The sequence below is a fragment of the Melanerpes formicivorus genome, unplaced genomic scaffold, assembly GCF_026170545.1.
Source record: "Melanerpes formicivorus ecotype bairdi unplaced genomic scaffold, bMelFor1.0.p_v2 SCAF_17, whole genome shotgun sequence".
Classification (NCBI taxonomy): domain Eukaryota; kingdom Metazoa; phylum Chordata; class Aves; order Piciformes; family Picidae; genus Melanerpes; species Melanerpes formicivorus.
The window spans coordinates 11,632,337-11,655,163 of NW_027142369.1; the positions used below are offsets into that span (position 1 = coordinate 11,632,337).

At 41.7% G+C, this 22,827-nt stretch overlaps 1 protein-coding gene across 1 annotated transcript in view; it reads right to left on the reverse strand.

Moving 5' to 3' along the window:
* Positions 1-775: 775 nt before the first annotated feature.
* The window catches only part of MNAT1 (MNAT1 component of CDK activating kinase), a 126,234-nt gene continuing 104,182 nt past the window's right edge, over positions 776-22,827 (reverse strand). Inside the window, exon 8 of the mRNA XM_068148950.1 lies at positions 776-1,275. Within this exon, the coding sequence (XP_068005051.1) occupies positions 1,155-1,275 (121 nt within the window). The 3' untranslated portion in view covers positions 776-1,154. The remainder of the gene's footprint in view (positions 1,276-22,827) is intronic.

Below are 22,827 nucleotides of genomic sequence, written 5' to 3' on the forward strand. Positions count from 1 at the left end.
TCCCTGCAGCCAGGGTCCTGGACACCTATGTGTTTACATGGGACTGCTGTCTGGGTCACCACATTTCTTTCCCTAACAACTTTTGCCCGGGTTGCAGCCACTGCTGTTCCTGCCTGTGTGCAAACTGTCACAGCATGCCCAGATGACTCACCCTGCCCCCTCCTGCTGTGATCCCTGTGTTCCTGAGGCGTTTAAAGAGCTGACAGAGGCTGTAGCTCAGCCCATGCCTCGCCCTCCTCTCTCAGAACAGCTGGCTTGGTGAGGGGGGGTTGCTTCTCATGTGCACCTCTCTGCCGAACTGCTGTGGAGACGCTTCAGTTCTGGAGGCTGATCTCCGTGATAAAAAGGCAAGAGCCATCCCAAAAGCCAGGCAATGGGATGCTCCTGCCAAGCAAAGCTTCTGAACACATGATGGAAAACATGCATATGGAGCTAACAAGAAGAAAAAACAAAACCAAAAAACAATTTAGTGACCCAGCCTTGTATCAAGGCTTCTTAGATTGCTCCTAGAGGAGCTCATCAGAAAGACTATTAGCTAAAAATCTGTTTTCCAGACAAAGGTAAGAACTAACTGACATCAGGAAGGATCCTGCATAAGACTTGTGTCAGCATAGTTCCAGGGCCATCTCATCCAGCTGGCAGGAGGAAAAACCCACTTGTCTGAACTGGGGAAACTAGTTTTATGGGAAGAAAATGCAGGCTTGAATATTGACACTAAATGCTATAATCAAAATGGCATTTAAATGCTTGTGCAAATAAAACCCTGCAATAAGAGTAAAACCACAAACTTTAATAAAAAAGTCTGGCTTTATTTAAAAAAAAAAAATTTTACAAGTGTATTTCTTTAAACCTCAAACATACACAGCTGAGTTATTCACATCTTCCATTAGATGTGGCTTATTGCTTCAGCCTCCCTCAGCAAAGCGCCACATGACTAACGAGTTTCCCTCTCCACAAGAATGTTTCTACCATTTCACAAAGCTCTCGTGCAGACGGGCTTTTCTTTTTTCCCCCTCAACACTTAAACACAGCTGGTTTTACACAGAAAAGTGACTGCAGCTTAGCCATTGTGCAGATGGCAGCAATTCCACCCAACCTTCTCTGGCTTCATTTGCTTCTTGTTACACTCGGTGTCCCTTGACCGCAGGCCGATGCTAACTGGGATGCCAGAAAAGACCACTGAAAGCATCCTGTAAGGCTCGGTGACAGGCGAGAGAAGAAGCATAGCCCCCAGCAAGATCCTGTGGAGAGGCGGCTCGAACGTGGTTGAGGTACCTGAAACAGACAAGCATTTCAGAGCAAAAGTAAATACCTGTGTCGTTCACAGCACAGGGAGGTCAAGGCTGCTTTTGGGGAGAAAGCAGAGAGACCCCAGCTGCCTGCTGCTAGCCACCTATGAACGCAGCAGTAGCTACCATTAAAAACACAATGATGCTGATGCACCTTCAGACAAGCTGCCCAACCAACACTGAGAAACTTTGGCTCTTTTCAACAGGCTGCAGAGGGTTAAGGGCACTCACTGTTCTATTTTCTGTGCTCACTCTGGGGGCAGGGTTGCATTTTACCCACTTTAGTAGTTCCTTCTAAGATGATGACAACAATGACAACACAAGTTTTCCTCCTGCGCTCCCAGAGGACTCAAAGGGTTTCAGCTCTGTCCAGTTCATGCTGGGTGCTCCCAAGAGCCCAATGTGCCAGCTGATGAAAACAGGGCTGAACTTTCTGCTCTCAGACCTAACTGTATCTAGAGTAAGTCCACCAGCACCAGGGAATTAGATTTGTAAGAGGTTGTCACCAACATCTTGGCTAAAGAAGCCTGTAAACTTCACCATTAATTAAGCATCACCACCCATTTTGCAGAGCCATCTGATTTTACCAAACTAGCCAAATTGATGAGTTAACATTGAAAGACACAATCATAGAATGGTAGGGGCTGGAAGGGACCTCCAGAGATCTACTTCAACCCCTCTATTTAAGCAGAGTTAGAGCAGGCTGCCCAGAACTGTGTCCAGGCAGATTTTTAGTATCTCCAGAGAAGGAGACTCCACAACCTCTCTGGGCAGCCTATGCCAGTGCTCCATTAACCTCAAAGTTTTTCCTTATGTTCAGATGGGAAACATGCTACCTATGCTGGCACTGCCACCGGCTCTTGGCTCCAGTCAGCTCCTTCTGAGGGCTCAAACCCAGTCTTGCATGCCAACAACTCCCACTAAAGGGGGCTGTTCAGGGGGGGCTGAATGGCTTCATTCACTACAGTAACTCTGTAGTTCTTCCACCCCCTGTAAGACAGATACACAACCAGTTTCTCAGCTAGTTTTGCACCAAAACCCCATTGACTAGAAAGACAGACACACTGTGCACAATCAGCACAATGACCACCAGATAAAATACCATAAACGAGACTCCACAGTGGCCATGTAAGCCACCGAGCTCCAGCTAGCTGTTTTGATTCATCGCTTGGTACATGTTGCTCCTGGGAAGGTTGAGTCATTCCACCTCTGGCTTGGCAATTCAAGCATAAACTTGCAAAACGCACACAGCCTTTTATAACGTTACGCCGAGAAACCTAAACCAGCTGCACGCTTGGCAGGAAAATACAGGACCACCAGTAAAATATCCCAAACAGTTGCATCTTTTAATTTATGACTGTACACTGTTTCCATAAAGAGTATATAAAACAGGTCAGATTTTATAGGTAAGACATATTAAACAGTCATATGCATTGATGCTATAAATGTGGAGAAAAAGAGGTGACTTAGAAATGATTAATTACAGTTTTAAAACTCTGCTTCTTGCACCTAATAACCACAATGCACAGACACAAGCAACATGTCTGAGTGATTGATGGTGAGATGCTGGAGATGAGAGGTTGAATTTGTCTCCAGTGGCTGAGTTGAGGTGAGCTCTGCTGCTCGGTACCATCTTGTGATGGAGTCTGGTCCTCTATGGGCACCAGTTCCCATCAGCATAGGCATGGACATTAGGGCAGAAACGCTTCTAATAGAGTTTAGTCCAAAGGGACTCTACAAATGGAGCAGCCAAGCTACTCTCATCTCTTAAAGGGAGACCTCTTAAGGTCCCACAGAGCTCCTGTTTTATGGAAAAATCCATTTAATTTTTGTTTGGGTTTGCTGTGGGGTTTTTTTGGGGGGGGTGTTTTTTTTGTGTTTTGGGGGTTTTTTAACATTCTTGTTACTTGTCCCTTAATATTTTAGGAGGAAAATTTCATCCTTCCCACAGGCCTTTTACAAGTGCTGTGGGAAACAGGAGCTCCTTCCTCCAGCCAGGAATGATGAAGGGATACTGACAACAGCAAATAATTTCCTTCAAAAGGCTGGTGTGAAACTACCTCCACCCTCCAAACCAGCCTTATAAAAACCAATTCCTATCTCAGATTTCTTTTCTATCATCTCTATCTCATTGCACAAACTTGATTTTCCACTCATGCATGGAATAGTCCAGAGAAAACAGGATGACATTTTTATTAATGAAGGTTAGTTGTGTGTTTTTCATTACTTAGCTTTTGTTTCTTATATATCACTAAAGGAGAGAGGAAGATTCTGTTGTTTCCCCTTTTTTTAGGTCATCCAAAATTGGGGCAGTAGTTTCATAAAAAGGCTGATTTACATCTATTCCAACATTTACAGTTAATCGGTACGTGATCTCTGAAGCCACACAAAATCACTGCTAAAAATGCTCGTGTCAACTTCTACTACAGTAACCTGCATTAATTCTCCTTACCCCATGTGAAAGAAGCATGACACACTACTGGCTGTCAAGTCAGGTCTTTATTTTCTTATTAAGTATCTAAACTTACTGCTCTTGACCCATTTAATTACTGTGGCACACCAGGCACTTGCAAAGAATCTGCCACGCCAAAGCCACACAATGAGAAGCGAATGTTTCACTGACTTTTCCACACTGATCCCCATCTGTGCTGCCTGAATCTGGCTGTGCCCTTCACAGGAGAATCTCTCTGAACTGGATTCCTGGGGTTTCTGGCAGAGGTCAGCACATCTTTTCATGTACACCTCTACAACAGCAGCAGGAAGAAGCGCTTGCCAAGATCTATTGCCAAAAGTCAAGCTCCGTTAGGTCTTGGGACCTGGAGGTAATTGCTCTCACTAGTTAGCAAATTCCAGCACACTAGGTCTGTTTTTCATAGGTTTATTTTAAGTACCTGTAAATCTTATAAGCAGAAACCAGGAAAAAGAGGTTTGCTTTTGCTGGTGCAGAGGTTGTTTTAATGTAACTTGTTTTTACTGAAGGCAGACTAAACTCTGAAGTTAAAAAAAAAACCCACACTATTATTTTTGAGCAGGGCTAAAGAGCTGTGTGTTCTCTGCCCCATAGTTTCACACTTCCCATCCCCTTATGCTTCGCTTCAGGCTTTGCCCAAACAAGCCCCTTTTCCTTAGCTGCAGCCAGTGATCTTCCCATTAATCTTTCATGTCAGCTAAAACACATAATATTTTGTTCCTCACGAGCCTTTGGGGGGATCATTCCTGTCCTTCAGATTCTCATCACCATGGCAGGGGAAAGCTTCCTGTTTTCAGGGAAAGAGGTGTAATTCACACTTGGTGCAGAGACTCAGAATCGAGCATGGTCATTCCTGGGAACAGGTTTCCTTTATGTTTTCCCTTTTTCAAAGGCCATGCCTCCAACACTTCATCAGGGATGACTGGGACCACTGCAGAAGCACATGTGGTGGCAGATGTGAAACCCTGTACCTTTCTACCCACTGTCCAGTGTCATGTGTTAAGATGAATGTTTGCTTTTATTACTCAAAGCACTCTGCCATCGTGCCAGCTTCAAAATGAAAGTGCTGGCTGGAGCAAAGTATTATGGGGCTTGAAGTTCAGATTGCAACATGAGATGCTTCCTGTTCCTGTTGCTGCTTTTGGGTTCCAAGTTTTTTGGTGCTGGCTCTCCTCTGCTGAGATGGCAGTGGGGCAGGGAAGGATGGGGGAGCAGCTCCCTGGCTTGGGATTTTAGCTCCTTTGCTTCTGCCTGCTGCTGCACTTTTTCTGCAAATAGGCTAAAGTGACTGTGAATTGGCATTATTATAATCAGATTTGCTCAGTAAACCTCTTACCTCAATTCTTTATCTCAACCTGGAGATTTTTTCGTGTTACTTTTCCTTCACTTGTGTGTTGGGGGAAAAGAAATGGGCTAACCTGTTTACTGTACGTTAACCTGTTACACCCAGGCAGCCTCAGCACCACTTGGCATGGCAGTTTCTGAGAACCAGAAGACTCAAGGTCAGCTCATCAGAAAGGGAAAGGGGGAAAGAAAATAAAAAAGAAAAAAGAAAAGACAAACAAACAAAAACTCCCACTTAAACATCCGACCAACAGAACCAAAACAACCCCCCAAACATCCAGCCAACAAAACAAAGAAAAACCCCAAAACATTCAACCAACAAAACCAAAAAAGCCTTGCAGTACTTCTCTCCACCCAGCCAGCTGAGAGCTATCAGTGCTTGGGATTGCTTCACACAATCTTCCACTGTCTACCCGAGATAAAAATGCTCCCATGAGTGTTTCTGCATATGCATCACTGGCCATACATGTGGAGCACTGTCTGTTTGGCATACAGATTCTACTTTTCCTGATCTATTAGGTGTTTTATGGGAGTGAAGAAAAGAAAAATCATTCACACATTGTTTGACAGGAAAAACAAAAGAGAAAGAAAGAAAAAAAAAAAAGGAGTGTAATTCCATTCCACATAATAGATTTACTACTTATCTGCTTATCTGCAGTATCCAAGACAGAAAGTAATGGGGCAGACATTAAAGTTAGGCAATTTTCCAGATTCATCATTTAAATAATAAATAGCGGTTGCACAAAAGCAAGCAAAACACTCCAGTCTGGGAAACTGTGTAAAGCATTAGTAAAGCAGTAGCACAACGCTGCATTCCTGAACCTTTCTGGAGAGAGCATTTTCATTAGATTTACCAAGTCTCCATGATGAGCTGCCGATACATTACTCGGAGTATTCTTGCAGGGACTGGGTCTTATCAGATGAGAGAGACACAGAAGAATCTGGATTTTCTCTGGCTTGTTTTTCCTTAAGGAATGTGTGGCCTGGGTTACTCTATAGCCCCTGAGCAGGTAAAAAGATCTCCTCCAAGCAGCTGTGGTTTTGTTTGAAGCAGTTCTACCACACAGTCACTCCATGGAGCCAAAGCAGAATTTCCTTATAAAATGAGCTGAGTTCATTGCTGTTATTCATTAAACAGCCCTGGAAAATTAATTTTGGACTAGGTCTTCACTAAGCATTATTCACATACTGTGTGGCTCTCACCCTCTCAGAGACTGTGATGTCTAAGTTAGGACAGAAACACAATACACAGAAAGTTGGTAATCAAAGAAGATGTCCAGAATAGCAATTCATCTCTCTGGGGTCTAGCTACAAGCCCGAGTCCAGGTCTTCAAAAGTGAAAACCCTATTTGTATGTATTTTAACAGGCACTTTTTGGGCACTGTCATCACTTTTAGATGTTACCGAACAACTCAGCTATCATTTGTGTCAAAAGTTCCTGCTGAACCCCAGCCAGCACAGCCTGCTCCAACATAGAGCACAACTTCAGCAGAACCATGAATTCAGCAAAGGCTCCTCAGGGGCACAACTCAATCCCTCCTTCAGGCCTTGCACCATGCCTACAATCATGCTTCCAGCCCTGAGGGCAGTAAGGCTCCTACATCAGCAGCTTTTCTCATCCATCCTCCAGGACAGCAAGGGCTAAGAGAGAGAAATCTATTTAATACCTGAAGAGCATAAATTGTTTCCTGGAAATGAATAGGTCCACAGCTACCTCAAGGAACCAAGATGTCATTTGGTCAATAAATTCAGTTTTTAAGTACTTTAATTTGAATGTGACCAGGAAGTCAATAAAATGGACAACAAATTACCATGGTGTGGGGTTTGCTGCGAGCACCAGCAAAAGCTGATGGAACGCTAGCTGTCAATGTGGTGATGGTTTGGGGTTTTTATAAAGCCTCTGTGTATACAATTGCAGCAATCAGTGTGAACGTCAGAAAACTGCTAAGCTTGATGAAGTCTCAATATGATAGATCCCAAGGCAGACAGAAAAAAAGAATGTATTTTTAACCTGATTATGTCACCTGTTAAGTCTTGCAGCAGGACAAGATCAAACCCAACCCACAGTGCAGGAGTACAATGAGAAGTCAATCAAAACACCACAATACAGTGTTGGCTATGGAAGAATTCTGTTGAAGATGACAGGAGAGCCTACCATAAACACCACCTTTGAAACCCCTGCAACCCCACCTGCAGACACCATTTCCACCACTTCAGATTCAGCTTAGTAAGCCAGTCTATTTTGTTAGTAGTAATACTGTTTAGCTATGCTAGTTTTCTGAGGGCTTATTGAGCAGAAATGCTCACTAAGTTGTCAGATGAGCGCCAAAGGCACAAAGGCAAGAATACTACAGACGCTGCCTTTTCTTTGCCACAAACTTGCTCAGCTTATTTCACATATCCAATCCCCAAAAGAACACCACAGAACTCTCACTTATTTGTCATGATTCAGAGAGCTGTGCCCAGAGTTCCTCTCATTCAAACCAGTGTATGATCAGGTGTAGAAGGTCACTGCATGCTTGTAAAGCTACCACCTATGCCTCCAATGCAGAGGACACAGCAGCTGGTCTCTTATTTTGGAGCTGAAGGTGCCAGAATGGACTGCTGAATGCATGGCTGGTATTACCAGCAAACCCTCTGGTTCCTCCTGAGTCTGCCTTTGAAATTTCCTGGGACTTACTTAACTTCTTGGAAATAAACATACCTACACTTGGATGATGTTTGAGTACTTTCAGAGGGAAACTGCAACCAACTTTCCAATAGAGATAAGTTGAAGTCTTCGTCTTGCAATAAATTATTCAAGATCATATGTCTACTGACTCTAATGAGTCTGCATTTATTATAAATAAGATTTAAGAAAAAAATTCTTAATTGGGAGTTTGAGTTTAGGACAAGAGGTAACAGCCACAAATCTGAATATAGGAAATTCCATCTAAACATGAGAAGCAGCTTCTTTACATTGAGGATGGCAGAGCACTGCAACAAGCTACCCAGAGAGGTGGTGGAGTCTTCATCTCTGGAGTAATTCAAAACCCATCTGGATGCCAACCTGTGCAACCTGTTCTAGATAAATGTGCTCTGGCAGGGTGGTTGGACTAGATAATTTACAGAGATCCCTTCCAACCCCTAACATACTGTGATTGTAACGGCTCCAACCTAGACTTTTATATCTGGTTTAGGTCTTCAAAGTGAAGAATTCTGCTCTACTAGAAGTAACTTTTCTCTGTAGAAAAGCCAAGAAAACCCCAACCCATCAAAGCAATAAATCTAGGATCTCTAGTGACTCTTTTTAGTCTCTTCCACCTGCTTTTTCTAAAGAGCTATTTGTTTCAAATGCTGTCAGAATGTCTCTGGGCAGGAGTGCACGTCGACTGTGTGGGGTGAAACAAAGTTCTTTAAAACAAAACAGGCCTGCCACAGCACACCTCAGCTAAGACAGAACAGCACTGCTACTGCAACACTGAAGGAGGAAAACAAAAGAAAACTAGAAAAGTAGTATTAGCCATGAAACAGTTGTCACTGATAAAGTGCTTCTGACTCCAAAAGTAGAAAACAGTGACAAGTTATTTCTCACACTTTTCCCCCTTTCCTCTTCTCCCTTTTATCAGAGGACAAACATTCCAGATCCTGGCAGCCCAAAGCCACATGTGCCCTGCTGCAACAGTATCCCAGCAGCACCTCGGTGCTCGGTGCTCCTGCTCCAAAAGAGGCAGCTTCGCTCCTTACCCCTTAGCTACTGCACTGCCCAATAAAAGAACCTCTGGAGTGTTGAACATAAAGATTAAGGCACTTCTATTTGATTTTTCACATAAACCATTTCCTCTTTTGATGATGAAGCACATACATGAGGTATCTCTCATTACTTCCATCTGAAATGTTACCGAAGTTTACTTGTGATATCGTTGAGTACAGTTGTGAACCTCGCAGTAGAAAAATCTTTAAACTCAGAAGACACAAAAGACAAAGCAGCCATCCTTGGTGGGGGAAAGAGAACAGAATCAAATTTTCCCATGCTACTCTCCCTGCAAACTTCCTCTTTTTGTAATGAAATCCAGACTGCAAAGAGCAAACATTTCCACTGGAAAGCTATATATTGAGGGATGGAATCACAGAATCATAGGTGGAAGGGACCTTTAAAGGACATCTAGTCCAATCTCTCTGCAGTCAGCAGGGACATCTTCAACTAGATCAGGTTGCTCAGAGCCTTGTCCAGCCTAACCTTGAATATTTCCAGGAAAGGGGCATTTACCACCTCGCTGGGCAACCTGGGCATCTGTTTCCCTAGCCTCACTGTACAAATTTCTCCTTTATATGTAGTCTGAATTTTTCATCTTTAAGTTTAAAAACATCATCCCATTTTCCTGTCAAAACAGGCCCTGCTACAAAGATTGTCCCCATCTTTCTCATAGGCCCCCTTCAGGTACTTGGCTGCTGTAAGGTCTCCCTGGAGCCTTCTCTTCATGCTGAAAAGCCCCAACATTCTCAGCCTGTCCTCACAGCAGATGTGCTCTATCCCTCTGATCATTTTTGCAGCCCTTCTCTGGACCTGCTCCAACAGGTCCATGTCTTTCTTGTGCTGAGGACTCCAGAGCGGGATACAGTACTGAGGGAAAGTCTCACCACAGCAGAGGGGGAGAATCATCTCCCTAAAGCTACTGGCCATGTTGCTTTGACACAGCCCAAGATATGGTTGGCCTTCTTGGCTGTGAGCACACACTGCCAGTTCATGTCCAGTTTTTCATCCACTGGTAATCACAAGTTGCTCTCTGTAGGGCTGCTCTTCACTCCTTCATCCTCAGCCTGTACCAGGGCCTGTCCAACCCAGCAGCAAGACTTGGCCTTGTTGACCTCATGAGTTTCACATGGGTCCACTTTTACAGTAAGATTGTCCAGGTCCCCCTGAATATCATCCCACTTCTCAGGTGTGTCAGCCTCAGCTGTCTGCACATGTGTCATTGATGAAGATATTAAACAGTACTGGAGGAGGACAATTTTCTTGTGGCAGCTACCTCAAAATGTATCTTCAGTTCTCCTAAGTGAATGTGTAGAACAACCCCAACTCTTCCACTGGTAGAAAAAGTTTAAAGGACAAAAAGTTTTAGAGAGCATCTGGATCTACAAGCATTTTACTAGCACTGCAATTCTACTGCTGCTCTAGTTTTAAAAGAGATGTGAGGTCAGAATCAGGTACCCACAGTAACTTAACACAGAGATAAATGTTTGCCTTTGGAGTAACTGAGAAGTCAATGCTACTGCCTGAAGGTAAGAAGAAAAAGCACAGAGAAACAAACATCAAAGAGCAAGCAAAGAATGCCTTCTGCCTCAAAGACACTCTCTGATATAATTTTTAATGAAGTAGATGTTTTAAAATGTAAAAACAGGAAATGACTGATGAAAAAGGTTTTATAGAATGAAGGAAGCTTTGTATTACAGTGCTGGGATACCTCTTGCAGGCTGTGCATGCAGATTCTGGCATTAGACAGCTCCAGTCCCACTGCAGGGCTCTACCCAAGAAGGCACCAACCTTGAAACAATTACTTCATGCAGAGAAAGACTATCAACTCAAAAGCTATTTACAGCTCTGTAGACTACAGACGTAAAGACCACAGACTTAAAGCACTCTGAAACAGGACAGAAACACCTTAAATGTTGCAAGCTGGCCCATATATATCCTCAAAGAAACTGCAAATCCAATTATACCTGTAAACAGTATGTTAAAAATGTTAATGAGTTAAATAAACCTCTTTTTTTGTTGTTCACTGAGGAATTATGTGATCTAGAGACTGACATTCAACAAGAATTCAGGCGTGTAATCCAGTGCATGCCTGACAAACACATCTTGGTCTTCATGCAAGCTCAGAATTCACAATGGGTGTCTGCATATTTGAGTTGATCATAATCAAATGTCACATTTAATCAGGTTCTCTGAACATCTGAGTAGCAACATCACTTCACATGAGGTGTAACAATTTCAGCCTTAGAAAAGGTGAATGCCAGTGCAATGGAACAGCCACTCCTGTCTTTGCTGCAGCTTCAATGACCTGACCTGATGCAAGTAATCTTGAATGCACTTTCAAAAGGTAAAGCAATGATATAGGTCATATTGTTTTACTGGGTTTTGGTTTGTGTTTGTTTGGTTTTTGTTAGAAAACAAAAAGAAAATCCATAGCTGCTGGAGTACACCATAATTCCCGACAGGCACAATTCAGAGAAGGGAGGCATATTCCCAGCTTGTCTAGGTCAATATGGTTTATAAACGTCAATGCCAGGATTATCTGAAAATTCTCCTCATTTTATTAAGTGACTGCCCATTTTAAAATAAAAATGGGAAATGAAAAGCAGAACCTGCAAACATTAATCCACTGCAAGCAAACGAAAACTAAAGACTACACAATTTCTTTTCATTCACAAGTTTCAACTCCATAGAAGATATTTTACACAAGTTCTGTGCTGCCTTTTCTTTCTTCATGCTGTTGTTGGGACTCCCTCATTTCCCACTTTCCTCCCAGTAATATATTTAATCATTGTAATGGCTCTGTATATGTCAGTCAAGAGCCATAAGTGATTATGCTGCGCAAACAATTTCTTGCTCGCTGCTCCCTGCACACCTCATCACCACACATTCCTGTCAGCCTTCCACACACCATCTCCAAAACATGTGCGACCACTACCATTTGGATGAATTGCTTTTCTTCCTTCAAATTGAAAGAATTGCTGCTTAAATGCTTTCCCAAATAGCTGCTTGAAGTCATTGTCCCTGCAAATTTAGCTGGTAATGAAAGGTTAATGTTTATTTCTAGAAACCTTGCTCACAGGAAGCCTTCCTTCAGCACAAGTGACTTCCGTAACCCGCGCCACGGCGTGCAGAGGAGTTGAGAGTGCTCTTGGATGAGCGGGGGCACCTGGTCCCCCATTTATCATCTTCCTGAGGTCACCCGCCAGCTGCCTGTCCTCTCAACACCCAGTCTCGCTACTGTGGCAAAGACATTCTCCCTCGCTCAGGTTTCCAGGTCTGAACTTCCAGATACAGTAAATCAATCAGCCATCACAGAATCTGCTCAAACAACTGCATGTAAGCAGTTTAACGCCCTTGAGCAGCCTCGCTGCGTAACAAGGACACTGCAGTCCTAGCTGGAATCCAGCAAAACACTTGCTCTGCATGACTAGTATAGATTACACTTCAGAGGACTGCAGAACTGCAGCTACATTTAGTCTACGACTAAATCAGGCTCCACTTGTCCTTGACCCTGAGAAGAATGTCATTGAGCACCAGGGCCTTTTCTCAGCTACAACCTCATATGCTTTTTCTTCTCCATGGCTAAAAAGACCATTAAGCCATCATTTCTCTAATTGCAAAGTAGCTCTCTCTCTCTTTAACATGTTGTAGAAAGGTTTTGATCTTTAAATTCTTCATCTTTCCTCTTGCCCTCCAACTCCACTCTTCCTCCCGCACGCCACATTTAGGACAAAGGTCATCAGAACAACATGGACATGCTGAAACTATTATTATTACTGTGAGAAAGGTAAGCATTGTTTTGTAACTTACTACCAGTTTTCATAGGATTATCTTCCTTTTTTTTTTTTTTTTTTAAGCATAGGGCAAAGTTCAGTGTTAAAAACATCACTCTCTTCCCTCACAGCTAAGGGAATGGTTCCCCAGGTTCAACCCCGGGAACATAGCACCTTTTCTGCAGACAAAGAGAAAAGGCAACTGTTACTCTGAAAATACAGTTCTTTTGGACACACAAATTCTTCTTTTAGGATAAAACCTCCCTACTGTTCCTGACTCTCTTTTTCTCCGACTTCCGCACACCCCACCGTGTACTATAAATCCCCCAGTGCACAGCAAGCAATCCATGTTGATGAACTGGGGCTTTGAGCAAGCTACATGAAAGAGATTTCCTCCTGGACCAGCTTCCATGTAAATTATGCAGCTGTGAAGCAAATGGAGCCCTTTCTGAACAGAGCACTCAGTCAGGAACACCTACAGAAAGAGGATGGAGATCCATGGAGACTGTTTTCCCCTTTTTTCAGTACATTTTGCTGGATGCACAGTTCTGGGGGCAAGAGATCACCAGGATGGTCATGGTTGTACCATAACTGCAAAGTACAGAAAAGTCTACCATAAACACAGAAGGACACTTTTGCCCCAGGATTGAATTTTAGTCTCAGCAGTGGAGGACCGAGACCCTGGGTGACTAAGGAGTCTGGCATGGTCACAGCCAGGCTGCAGCCTTACAGAGATCCACAGCCTCCTTCACCTCTATGCCCTCACCCAGTTTGCCTCCTCCATCTATCTGCTCTGTTGCACAGCTTTGAATTGCCACTGCAGGGCACTGATCTCCCTGAGAATCAGAAGGTTGGACCTAAGGAGAAAGAAACATCACCTCCTCTTCCCCACCAGCATAAAGAACTGAGAGCAGGAAAATAACACCACAAATGCACTTATCACAGCCACAAGCTCTACTCCCAAATCTCTTCTGATAGAAATCGCATCATCTGAGCAACCAAAAAGCTGTATATTAACCACAGCTTTAAATATGCTGCCTGCCCAGGTCAGCCAGACTGTTCTGTTCTCAGTGTGGCACAGCACCTTCCACTCTCACAAAGTCACAACAAATTCCTGTCCTATGGCAATTTCAGTTTAATATGACTCAGAAACAAAATAGTACAGGATGCATAAGAATGTCTAGAGGGTTTTTGACCTCTGATACTAAGCAGATAAGTAAGCTGCCAAATCTAATAATTATCTTAAATGAGTAACTGTGAGCAGAGAACTCTCAGCTCATAGTTATGAATTTGAGATAGTAAGAAGCTTAAGCTATTTTCTTTCAGCAGTATTTGAAAAGCATAGTTGTGGAAAGCAAAAAGATTGCAATTTGAATGACACTATCTAAAGAAGATGAGACTGTTGGGGTCAAAAGAAGGTGGTATCACAGCTGAATAATGCTCTAACACATTAAAACCTCCACTTCCTCAGATTCTGGCTGCTGCTGATCAGCTCAGGATTTCAGTCTGATGTTGACGATCAAGTTTACAGCTCTCAACCATACTGGCATTTGCTCCTAGGAAGGCCTGGAAGAGGTGGAAGAGAGAGAAAAGAGGAGGACAAGACCTAAGAGTCAGGGCTTCTCAAAACCACAGCTGGGCTAAGAATTAGAAGCATCTGCCCAAGTCATGTGCAGCCTTTTGTCTGGGCTGTCAACTACCATCCTGCAAAGGAAACATTTAGCCCTGCTCTGCACTGAAGAGAAAAGACAGCTCACAGAGGTGGAGGGAAGGACAGGAAAGAGTTGCTCTGTTCTCTTGAGAATAGTGTTATAGGGGACTACATTGAAAAAAGTTCCACTCCTTCAGTCCTATGAAATTTTCTCCTATCTGTCAAACATGCGGACGTGACACTTTAGGACATAGTTTAATGGCCATGGTGGTGTTGGGCTGATGGTTGGACTCGATCTCAGAAGTCTTTTCCAACCAAAATTCTATGATATGGTTGGAGCTATTACTATTTGGTTAAAATACAGAGTATCATTTAAAGCCTGTTTCCCCCTTTGAACAGTTTGACATTTCTATTGTGAAATCTGGGTGTAATTCTCTGGATTTTATTGTCCTTCTCTATTGTGCCCTGATGGAGTATCTAGAGGAGAAAAAACAGTAATGATAAAAGATTTTCATTTTACTTTTCTAAAAAGACAATTAAGTGTCCAAATGTACTAATCCTTATTTTATATAATATCTGTTGAACTAATTTTTATTCTCTGCTGCTTTCAGTCTAATACAATTTCCTGAACCAGCAGGAGCACAGGTATCAAGGCAGAAGTATGTTGAGTTAGGGAGGATCCTTTAGCTTCACCTGGGGAAGAAAACTGCTAACAGAGTTGTCATAGAAGAGTGACATTCACAATTACTGAAGTTCTCCATGGATTATTTCTGTAACAACTTGACCCATTTCACAAGCTGCATCCTCAATAAATGCATCCAAAGAAGTTGTGCATACTTATTGATTCTGAAACCTGCTGGTACAGAAACTGCATTTTTAAATGTTCACAGAGAGTGCCTAGCAATTGAGGGGGATTATTAATAAATAATGACATTTAATAAATTATCTTGCTATACCCTGCTGAGAAGAGAACTCACATTAACACTAGGTGGCAGAAGGCTCTGTCACATCGAGGACACCTGCAGACAGACACACTCCTAGATCTAGACTGCAGCTTGACTGCTGATTTTACAAAAGTTAATTGCAAAAGAGCTGAAAGGGGAAAAAAAAAGGAAAAAAAGTCTATAAAATATGATTTTCCATCCACTCTTTCAGTTCTAATTCTGGCTCCAATACCTGTTTAAAAGATCCTTGGCTATCTCTGAACCAAAATGTACCTTCTAAATTCGAACCTTACATGACCTCTTACTCAAGTCAGGTGAAATTCTGTATGTGACAGGTGAGTCTATTAACCCTTCATTTAAATATAAGAGGAGTTCACAGTTTAAATAAACAAATGGCCTCTAGGGCCAGTATGCAATAAAAACACACACTCCTAGTTACTTTGGAAGATACTTAAGCTAGGAGTGCTGTAGCAAGCACACTTCTGCAGCTGAAAGAAAACAAACATCCTATAAGCAAAGTCATTCAAAACTGCTCAAGACTCACTGTGGAGGAGGTCTCCCAGAAACGGCAGGTGCTTCTTCATGGACATGCATTTTTAAGACGACACTTTTGTAATGACATGTAAAATTCCATGGTGTAAATTGTTTTTTTCTAGGTTTGTGTATTTTACCCTTTTAGAAGTGTTTATGCTTGATTTTCCTTTATTCTGGCCACTCTCTATTTAACTGCTCTAAATTTCTCCCTCATCTAGTCAAAATCCTACATACAAAAGGAAATAAATATTTTAATTTCCAGTAAAAAAGACAAATGAAAAAATATCAGCAACTGTACCTCAAAGACTGTATATGGAGGAGAGTTTGCTGTGGTAACAACCTAGATAGAAAAGAAAGGAAACAGCAATGACAGATGTAAGGAGGAAGCCATAAACTCAGAGAGGAAAAGCAGAAGACAAGCAGCGTCTGGACAATCAGCCCCCAAAACAGCATGGCTGGGAGAACAACAGACTATTTCCTTAGTCAAATAAGTTAGCAAAGATTTCATCTAGATTACTGTGGCTTCACTGCTTTTACGCTTGCCAGCCAGTAACGTCCCAGACTTACAGCATTTGAGGGTTGAGTTCTACAAGTGTAGCCAAAGAGCTTAGTAGCCTTGTGGTGGGTTATTTTGCACCTCTAAACGTGGAGGCTCTTTGTGTTTAAATATAGTATATTTTATCATTCACAGTTGTCAGCAGTGGAAATTGTCATCTAAGCAGTAAAAGATGCTGTTGAAGAAACAGAAGGGCTGGTTAGAAAGTAAAAATTATTTTGGCAATGACAATTCATGTCACTGCCTATTTTGAGGGCAACAGATCAAGCTACCCATTGCAAATTGCTGCCTGAGAGGCAGAAAAATCAATAGTAGGTAGGAAAGTCTATTTGCCAAGGCTACAGCCCCTGCCAGCAGATTATTAATGCAGCTGTCTGCATTTTTTAATGTTTCCTAAGAAGCAGCTATGTTAACTGAATAGGTGCAATGTGTCACCAGCCTTTTTCTTCTCTCCTCTTCATTTTCTCCTTATATTAAAACTTTGGCTACCAAAGAAAGCAATCATGTTTCACCTCATCTTTTCCCAGCTTTTCTGAAGTTCAGTTCCTGCTCTATGGCAATATATACAGTCTAAGTACTACCCTTGACAAGCTGTTTGACAACCCTAAGTTGCACATCTATTTTACTCCCAGAGCTTTGGAGTTGATAGGGCTTAGATGGGAAATGGAGGCCAATTAAAATAAACACAGAGAGTATCAATGAATTCTTCAGAAACATAAAAGACAAGCAAAATGAAACACTACTGGCATTTGCCCATGATCAGAATTCAGCCCATCTCTCAGGCTGAACGCTCTGGCTGAGGTCCAGAGAGATACTTAAGCACATGTCTTATTTTAAGCATGTGAGTAGTCTCATTGATTTTTTACCCGTGCCAGTAAGAATATTCAATGCGCTTAAAGTTAAGCACATTGTTAAGTGCCTTCCTGGATCCTGGCCAGGCTATTTAGCCCTTGGAAGAGTTAGTCTAGAGAATAATCACCATTTTTTTTAACTTCTCAAGACTTTCTTTCAGATAAAGTTTTATGCTGCATGGCAATATTTCATTCATTGAGTATCATATGAGCATTGACTGGTTTACAGCAGCCTTCAGGGAACCAGTATTCTTCCCATTCCCACATCTTCTGAAGTAGTAACTGGAAGAATTATCAAGACACATAAGCAAATAAACAGATAACGAAAATTCGTTTTGCAAGGGAAGCCAGGAGTCTTACTGATCTGGAAAGCAAAGCTAGTGCCATAGTGAAAAGCTGACAGACGTGTTCATTTTCAGTGAAAACTAGTAAAGTAATTTGCCAAGATCCTATTCCCATGCCAAGTCCTTTATAGCAGCTTTAAAAAAACAAGCTAATTATTGACTGCAATGAAGTATCACAGTAAGTATGCAGTCAATATGAATATAATTTCTTCCTTTTCCATCGAGTTAATACAAAATTTAAGGAAAGAGCTGTTAATGCATCCTCAACGTGATCTCGCCACCACAGAGCAGTGTACAGAGATCAAAGGCACAACAAACACTAGCCTCTTGCTACAAAGAAGACAATGCCATTTGCTTTGCTGCGGCCAGTTGGATTAATTATCTAGCTGGCACTATGCAACGTCCGTGTTGTACCCTGGGTAAGTACTAGAGAAGGGCACGTTAAATATGGAAACTGTACTGGGTCAGACTGATGCTTCCTTCAGCCCAGCCATTCCTCTGCAGGAGCAGAAAAAGGAAGCATATGAAAGCCTGACTATACCAGTGAGACCAGCAGGACAATATAACAATACACTCCTATTTTACAAGCTGATGTCACTTTTCATTTTAGTACTAGTTTCTTCCTGGAATGTTTAAATTCAGTATCAAATGCATTTGACAGGGCAATATACGAACAGAAAGCGAATTTAAATCTAGAGCATCTCTTTGAAACCTCAGTTGATTCACAGCTATATTACCATGTTTTATACCAATCCAGCTTCACTGATTTCATGTTACACCCAACAGCAACTCAATCCTCAGCATCTAAGACTCCACTTTAGAAACTGATGGATTATACAGACAACCCCTGAGACCTCTGCAAAAAGTGACTAAGAAGATAAAGGCAGCCTGCTGACAAACAGACACTTTCTGGTGGACTCTAGTTTTGAAAGAAATAATCTCTCTTTTTTATATACCTAAAGTTATTTTGCATATCTTGATAGTGAAATTGATGAAATTTTCCCACCTTGTTGTGCAGAGTCAGACCAGACAAACACAAAGCCCATAAGTATTTGGGCTGGAAGGCACATCCAGAGACCATTTGGTCCAGCCCTCTGCTCAAAGTAGAGTCAGCTCAAGCAGGTTGCTCAGGGCCATATTCAGTCCAGTTTTTACTATCTCCAAGGAGGAAGAGTTGTCAAACTTTCTGGACAACTGGTTCCAATGTTTGACCGCCCTCACAGTAAACATACAGTTGCAGATCCCTTGGTCTCACCTCATTTCACACAACAAGTATCCCACATCCATACTCACTCCAATGTGTTCATCTCTTGCACTGGGAAGTCTAGGACTGGACCCAGCATTCCAGATGTATCTCTAAGAAGTGCTGAGCAAAGGGATCACCTCCTTTGACCTGCTGGTAATGCTCTGCCTAATGCAGCCCAGGAGGCTGTTGGCCTTCTTTCCCACAAGGACACATTGCTGCCTCATGGTGAACTTGGTGTGCTCCAAGTCCTTCTGTGCAAAGCTGCTTTCCAGCTGCTTGGTCCTCAGTCTGTACTAGTGCACAAGGTTATTTCTCCCCAGGTGCAGGACTTTGCAGTCCTCTTTGCTGAACTTCACGAGATTGCTGCCAGACCATTTCTCCAGCCTGTCGAGGTCCATTTGAAGGGCAATGCAACCATCTGGTACATAAGCTGCTCCTCTGAACCTTGTATCACCTGCAAACTTGCTGAGGGTGCACACTTTCTCACCAGCCAGGCCGCAATGAAGAGGCACATAATAGGTAGGTTGAAGTCACCTAATTGTGTTGGTTTAACCAGATCCCTTTTTTTAATTAAGATGGTTAAATTAGCATGTATTTTAGCACGTGCAAGACTCACGTCTGTGTCTGAAGAGTATCTGCTAGCTTAGTTCCTTCTTAAAACTGAATTTCCTTTAATAAAAGTCCAAAAATCTTTTATGACTTCAGAGGGAAAGACAGACTGTTCTTTTTTTGAATCATTTTAGTATGTAACTAACCCAAATGGTGGTCTTTATTAAATCACTTCTGTGGACAAAACTACACCATCACTTGAAGAAACAAGAGCAACAAGCAAGCTGTATTCCAGAAACGGGATTACAGCCAGATGGAAAAACATGGAATGAGTATGGCATAATTATAAGGTCACAGTATTTGCTGCCAGAATTGCAAAAATTATTCTTAAAATTATACCCTAAGTAGAATGTTGTTTAGCTAAACTGCAAGAGCGTTCCAAGGAACATGAACAAACAAACTTACCACGGTTCCAAATCAAAATTACGCATCCTTAAGAGTTTATTTTAATAAAAGTATAGTTAGTGGCTGAATAAAGTTTCTCCCCCCAAAAATAAATCAAAGATAATGAATGCCTGATGCTTAAAAAGCTGTCACATGAAATCTCATTATCAGCTCATGTAAACTAACCTCAAATTTAACCAAATGCAACTGTGATCACTATTGAGTCAATCTGAAAATATCTGGGGTTTGAGGCAACAAAACCAGATGCAAGGATGAGTAAAACATTGGACTCCACAAGCAGAACAGGGTTCTTTGCCACTGAAAGGTCTGGAACAATTATACTGAAGGGAGAAGCCATAAGAATGAAAAGTTTTGATAGCATTGCCACATTTAGCAAGAGAGTCAAGTGTAGGAGAAATAGAAGGGAGTTAATTTACAACTGTTGCATGTTGCTTATTTTTTTTCTTTTTAAAGATGGCATTCTCCACTCTCAGGCAGTTTTCGGCATGGACTGTTCCTCCACACAGCTCTAAATCACTGTACAGTGTCTAGTATGATGGGTTTGCATTATACATTCCTAGGCACTTCTGTAAAGCAAAAAAAAGGCGATAAATAACAAGAAACCCTGCCTCATAAAATGCAAACACTGCCAGATTTACTGACATAGTCTTGAAAAAGTCCTAAAAGTTACTCAACTCTAATATATAGAGTTGTGCTACTACAAAAAAACACACATGAAAATACCCCACACAACCAAAAATCCCCCAAACAAACAAAAATCCCCAAAACAAACAAACAAGACCACACAAAACCGAAAATAAACCACCACCAAAAAACAAACAAACAAAAACCAACACCAAAAAAAGCCATTAGAAACAGATTCTACCTTCACTGTGAACAAAAACACTGAAGAAAGAGCTGTGATTTCCTTTGGTCTTTTTCACTCCCCACAACACTGATCACTTTGCAGCCTTAATTAACAGCAACCATTCTCAGCCCTGATAAAGGGCTCAGTCATTAAGAAAGAAACCCATACAGTGGACAGAAAGCTGTCATTTGCCAGCCAAGCAGGTCTTCCAAGCCTGTAAAATGTAACTCCCACAATAGTTTTATCTTTGTTTTGCTGTAACATGTCACTCACTAGAGAGAGGGAATGTGGCAAGCTTGACCAGTCTCACTACAGATGAACTCTAAGGTAAGGACATGGACCTTTTAATTGCAGTACATATATCTGTTGGGCACTTGTGCATACAAATGTGTGCACACACAAACAAGTGTGTGCATGCACTGCCCACCACTGTGCTCTGTCATGTATCGCAATCTCAGAAGGTGGTGATGGAGAATGAAAAGTTGCCTACATCAATTCCTTTTTATTACTTATATTTAGCATTTATTAACAATTACAGTTAGTATGGGTAGAAATGGAAAACTCCATGAACTAAAAAGAAAGGAAAAAAAAAAACAACACAAACAAAAACTGAGCGGAGGGAGGAAAAGGACTCAGAGTGGAGAAAACCGAGTTTTATTCCACAAAACAATAACCCCTACCATTACAGCCTTGCTGGCTCCTTCTCCAGTCGCAGGAAATGTCTGTAAAAGAATCATGTGGTGCTGGAACACAAAACTGCAGAGATTCATATATGAGACAAGTGAGAGTCCTGACCAGGGATTAACGGATGAAGTACAAAGCCCAGTCCGCCTCTCCTCTGCCTCCCAAACACTAAAAATTTAGAATGTGACGGAAACCTGTTGATTTTGACAGGGTTTAAATTATATCAATAGGAAGCTAAAGAAGAAGAAAATAGATAAAACTGGCAGAAAAATAAAGTGTCCAGGACTTCCCTGCTTTATTGAGTCTCCTGAATATTTTTATCTTCACAGAAACAGGTAGAAAATCCTGGAAGGCCACAGAAGGGAAATGGATTTATGAGGTTTGAGAATCCAAAAAACGAAGATGCAATTGACCTGCTTGATTTTATTATTTTTATCCCTAAAAGCTTAAATAATAAAGACAGTAAAAATGAAAATAAAACACAGAAAGCACCTACTATAAAAGCCCTGTGTCAGTGTGGTCCTTTAGGCACATTTCCCTCCCCACCTCTGAAAAGTTGCTTGGCATTTGACATAATTGGGAGGAAGAATTTTCTCCCCGGCGAAGTCAATTAACTTCACTGTATCGTTATCATGTCAGAAGCAAATCTGCTGTGTTCTTCATGTCTGACACAAGCTTCTACACCTACATGACAGATCAAACTCATTTAAAAGATATTACTCAGGCTTTAAAGGGAAGTTTCATGGCTACATCAAGTCACAAAGCTGTGAGACAGAAGATGAGTGATTATTCTATTAGTATGTGATGCACTCCCCTAGAATATTATAATACAGTGTGCCTTTGTACTGAAATTTATGTTCTTTCAGGCAATTTGCTACTTCATTATGAAGCACTGTTGTCTTCAATCATTATAAACATCTGTAGGAAATTAAAGAAGGTCATTTTCCTCCTTTGTGCCCTTGCACTGCATAATTTCTCATATGATTAAGTTTAAAAAAAACAGCTATAACAAGAAATTTAAGAAACTGTGCAGGTCACTGTTTTAACATACAGCCATAATCAGGTATAAGCATGTTCGTGCACTGAATGTCATAACCAAGCTTCTTTATTTTTTAAAGGGCTACATAAAATCTTAGTGCCTTATGCAACACCATACAATGTGACATCATCAGGTTACATGTCATGCCACTCTTTGGCATCATTAAACCAAGTGCCAAATCTCATCACATTTTATGGCCAACATTACTCAAGTCCAAATTTCTTTCCCATTAATCCCAACTCAGTGTTTGTTGTACATCAATGCATAAATCTAATTAAAGGCAGTATAGGACAGATAATGCAAACAACGTGCTTAATGCAGTTCTTCAGTTAAAACACAAATGAATTGGGTAATGCAGGTGCTGAAAAAACAAAAACCAAAAACACAACAACTTCTCTTCTGAAATGCATTTCCTCATCAACCATTAAAAGCAACTGGACTAGTATTCCAGCTCTTCCAGATGGCAGCCACAAACTGGGAGCACTCACTGGATGCATAAGTGGGA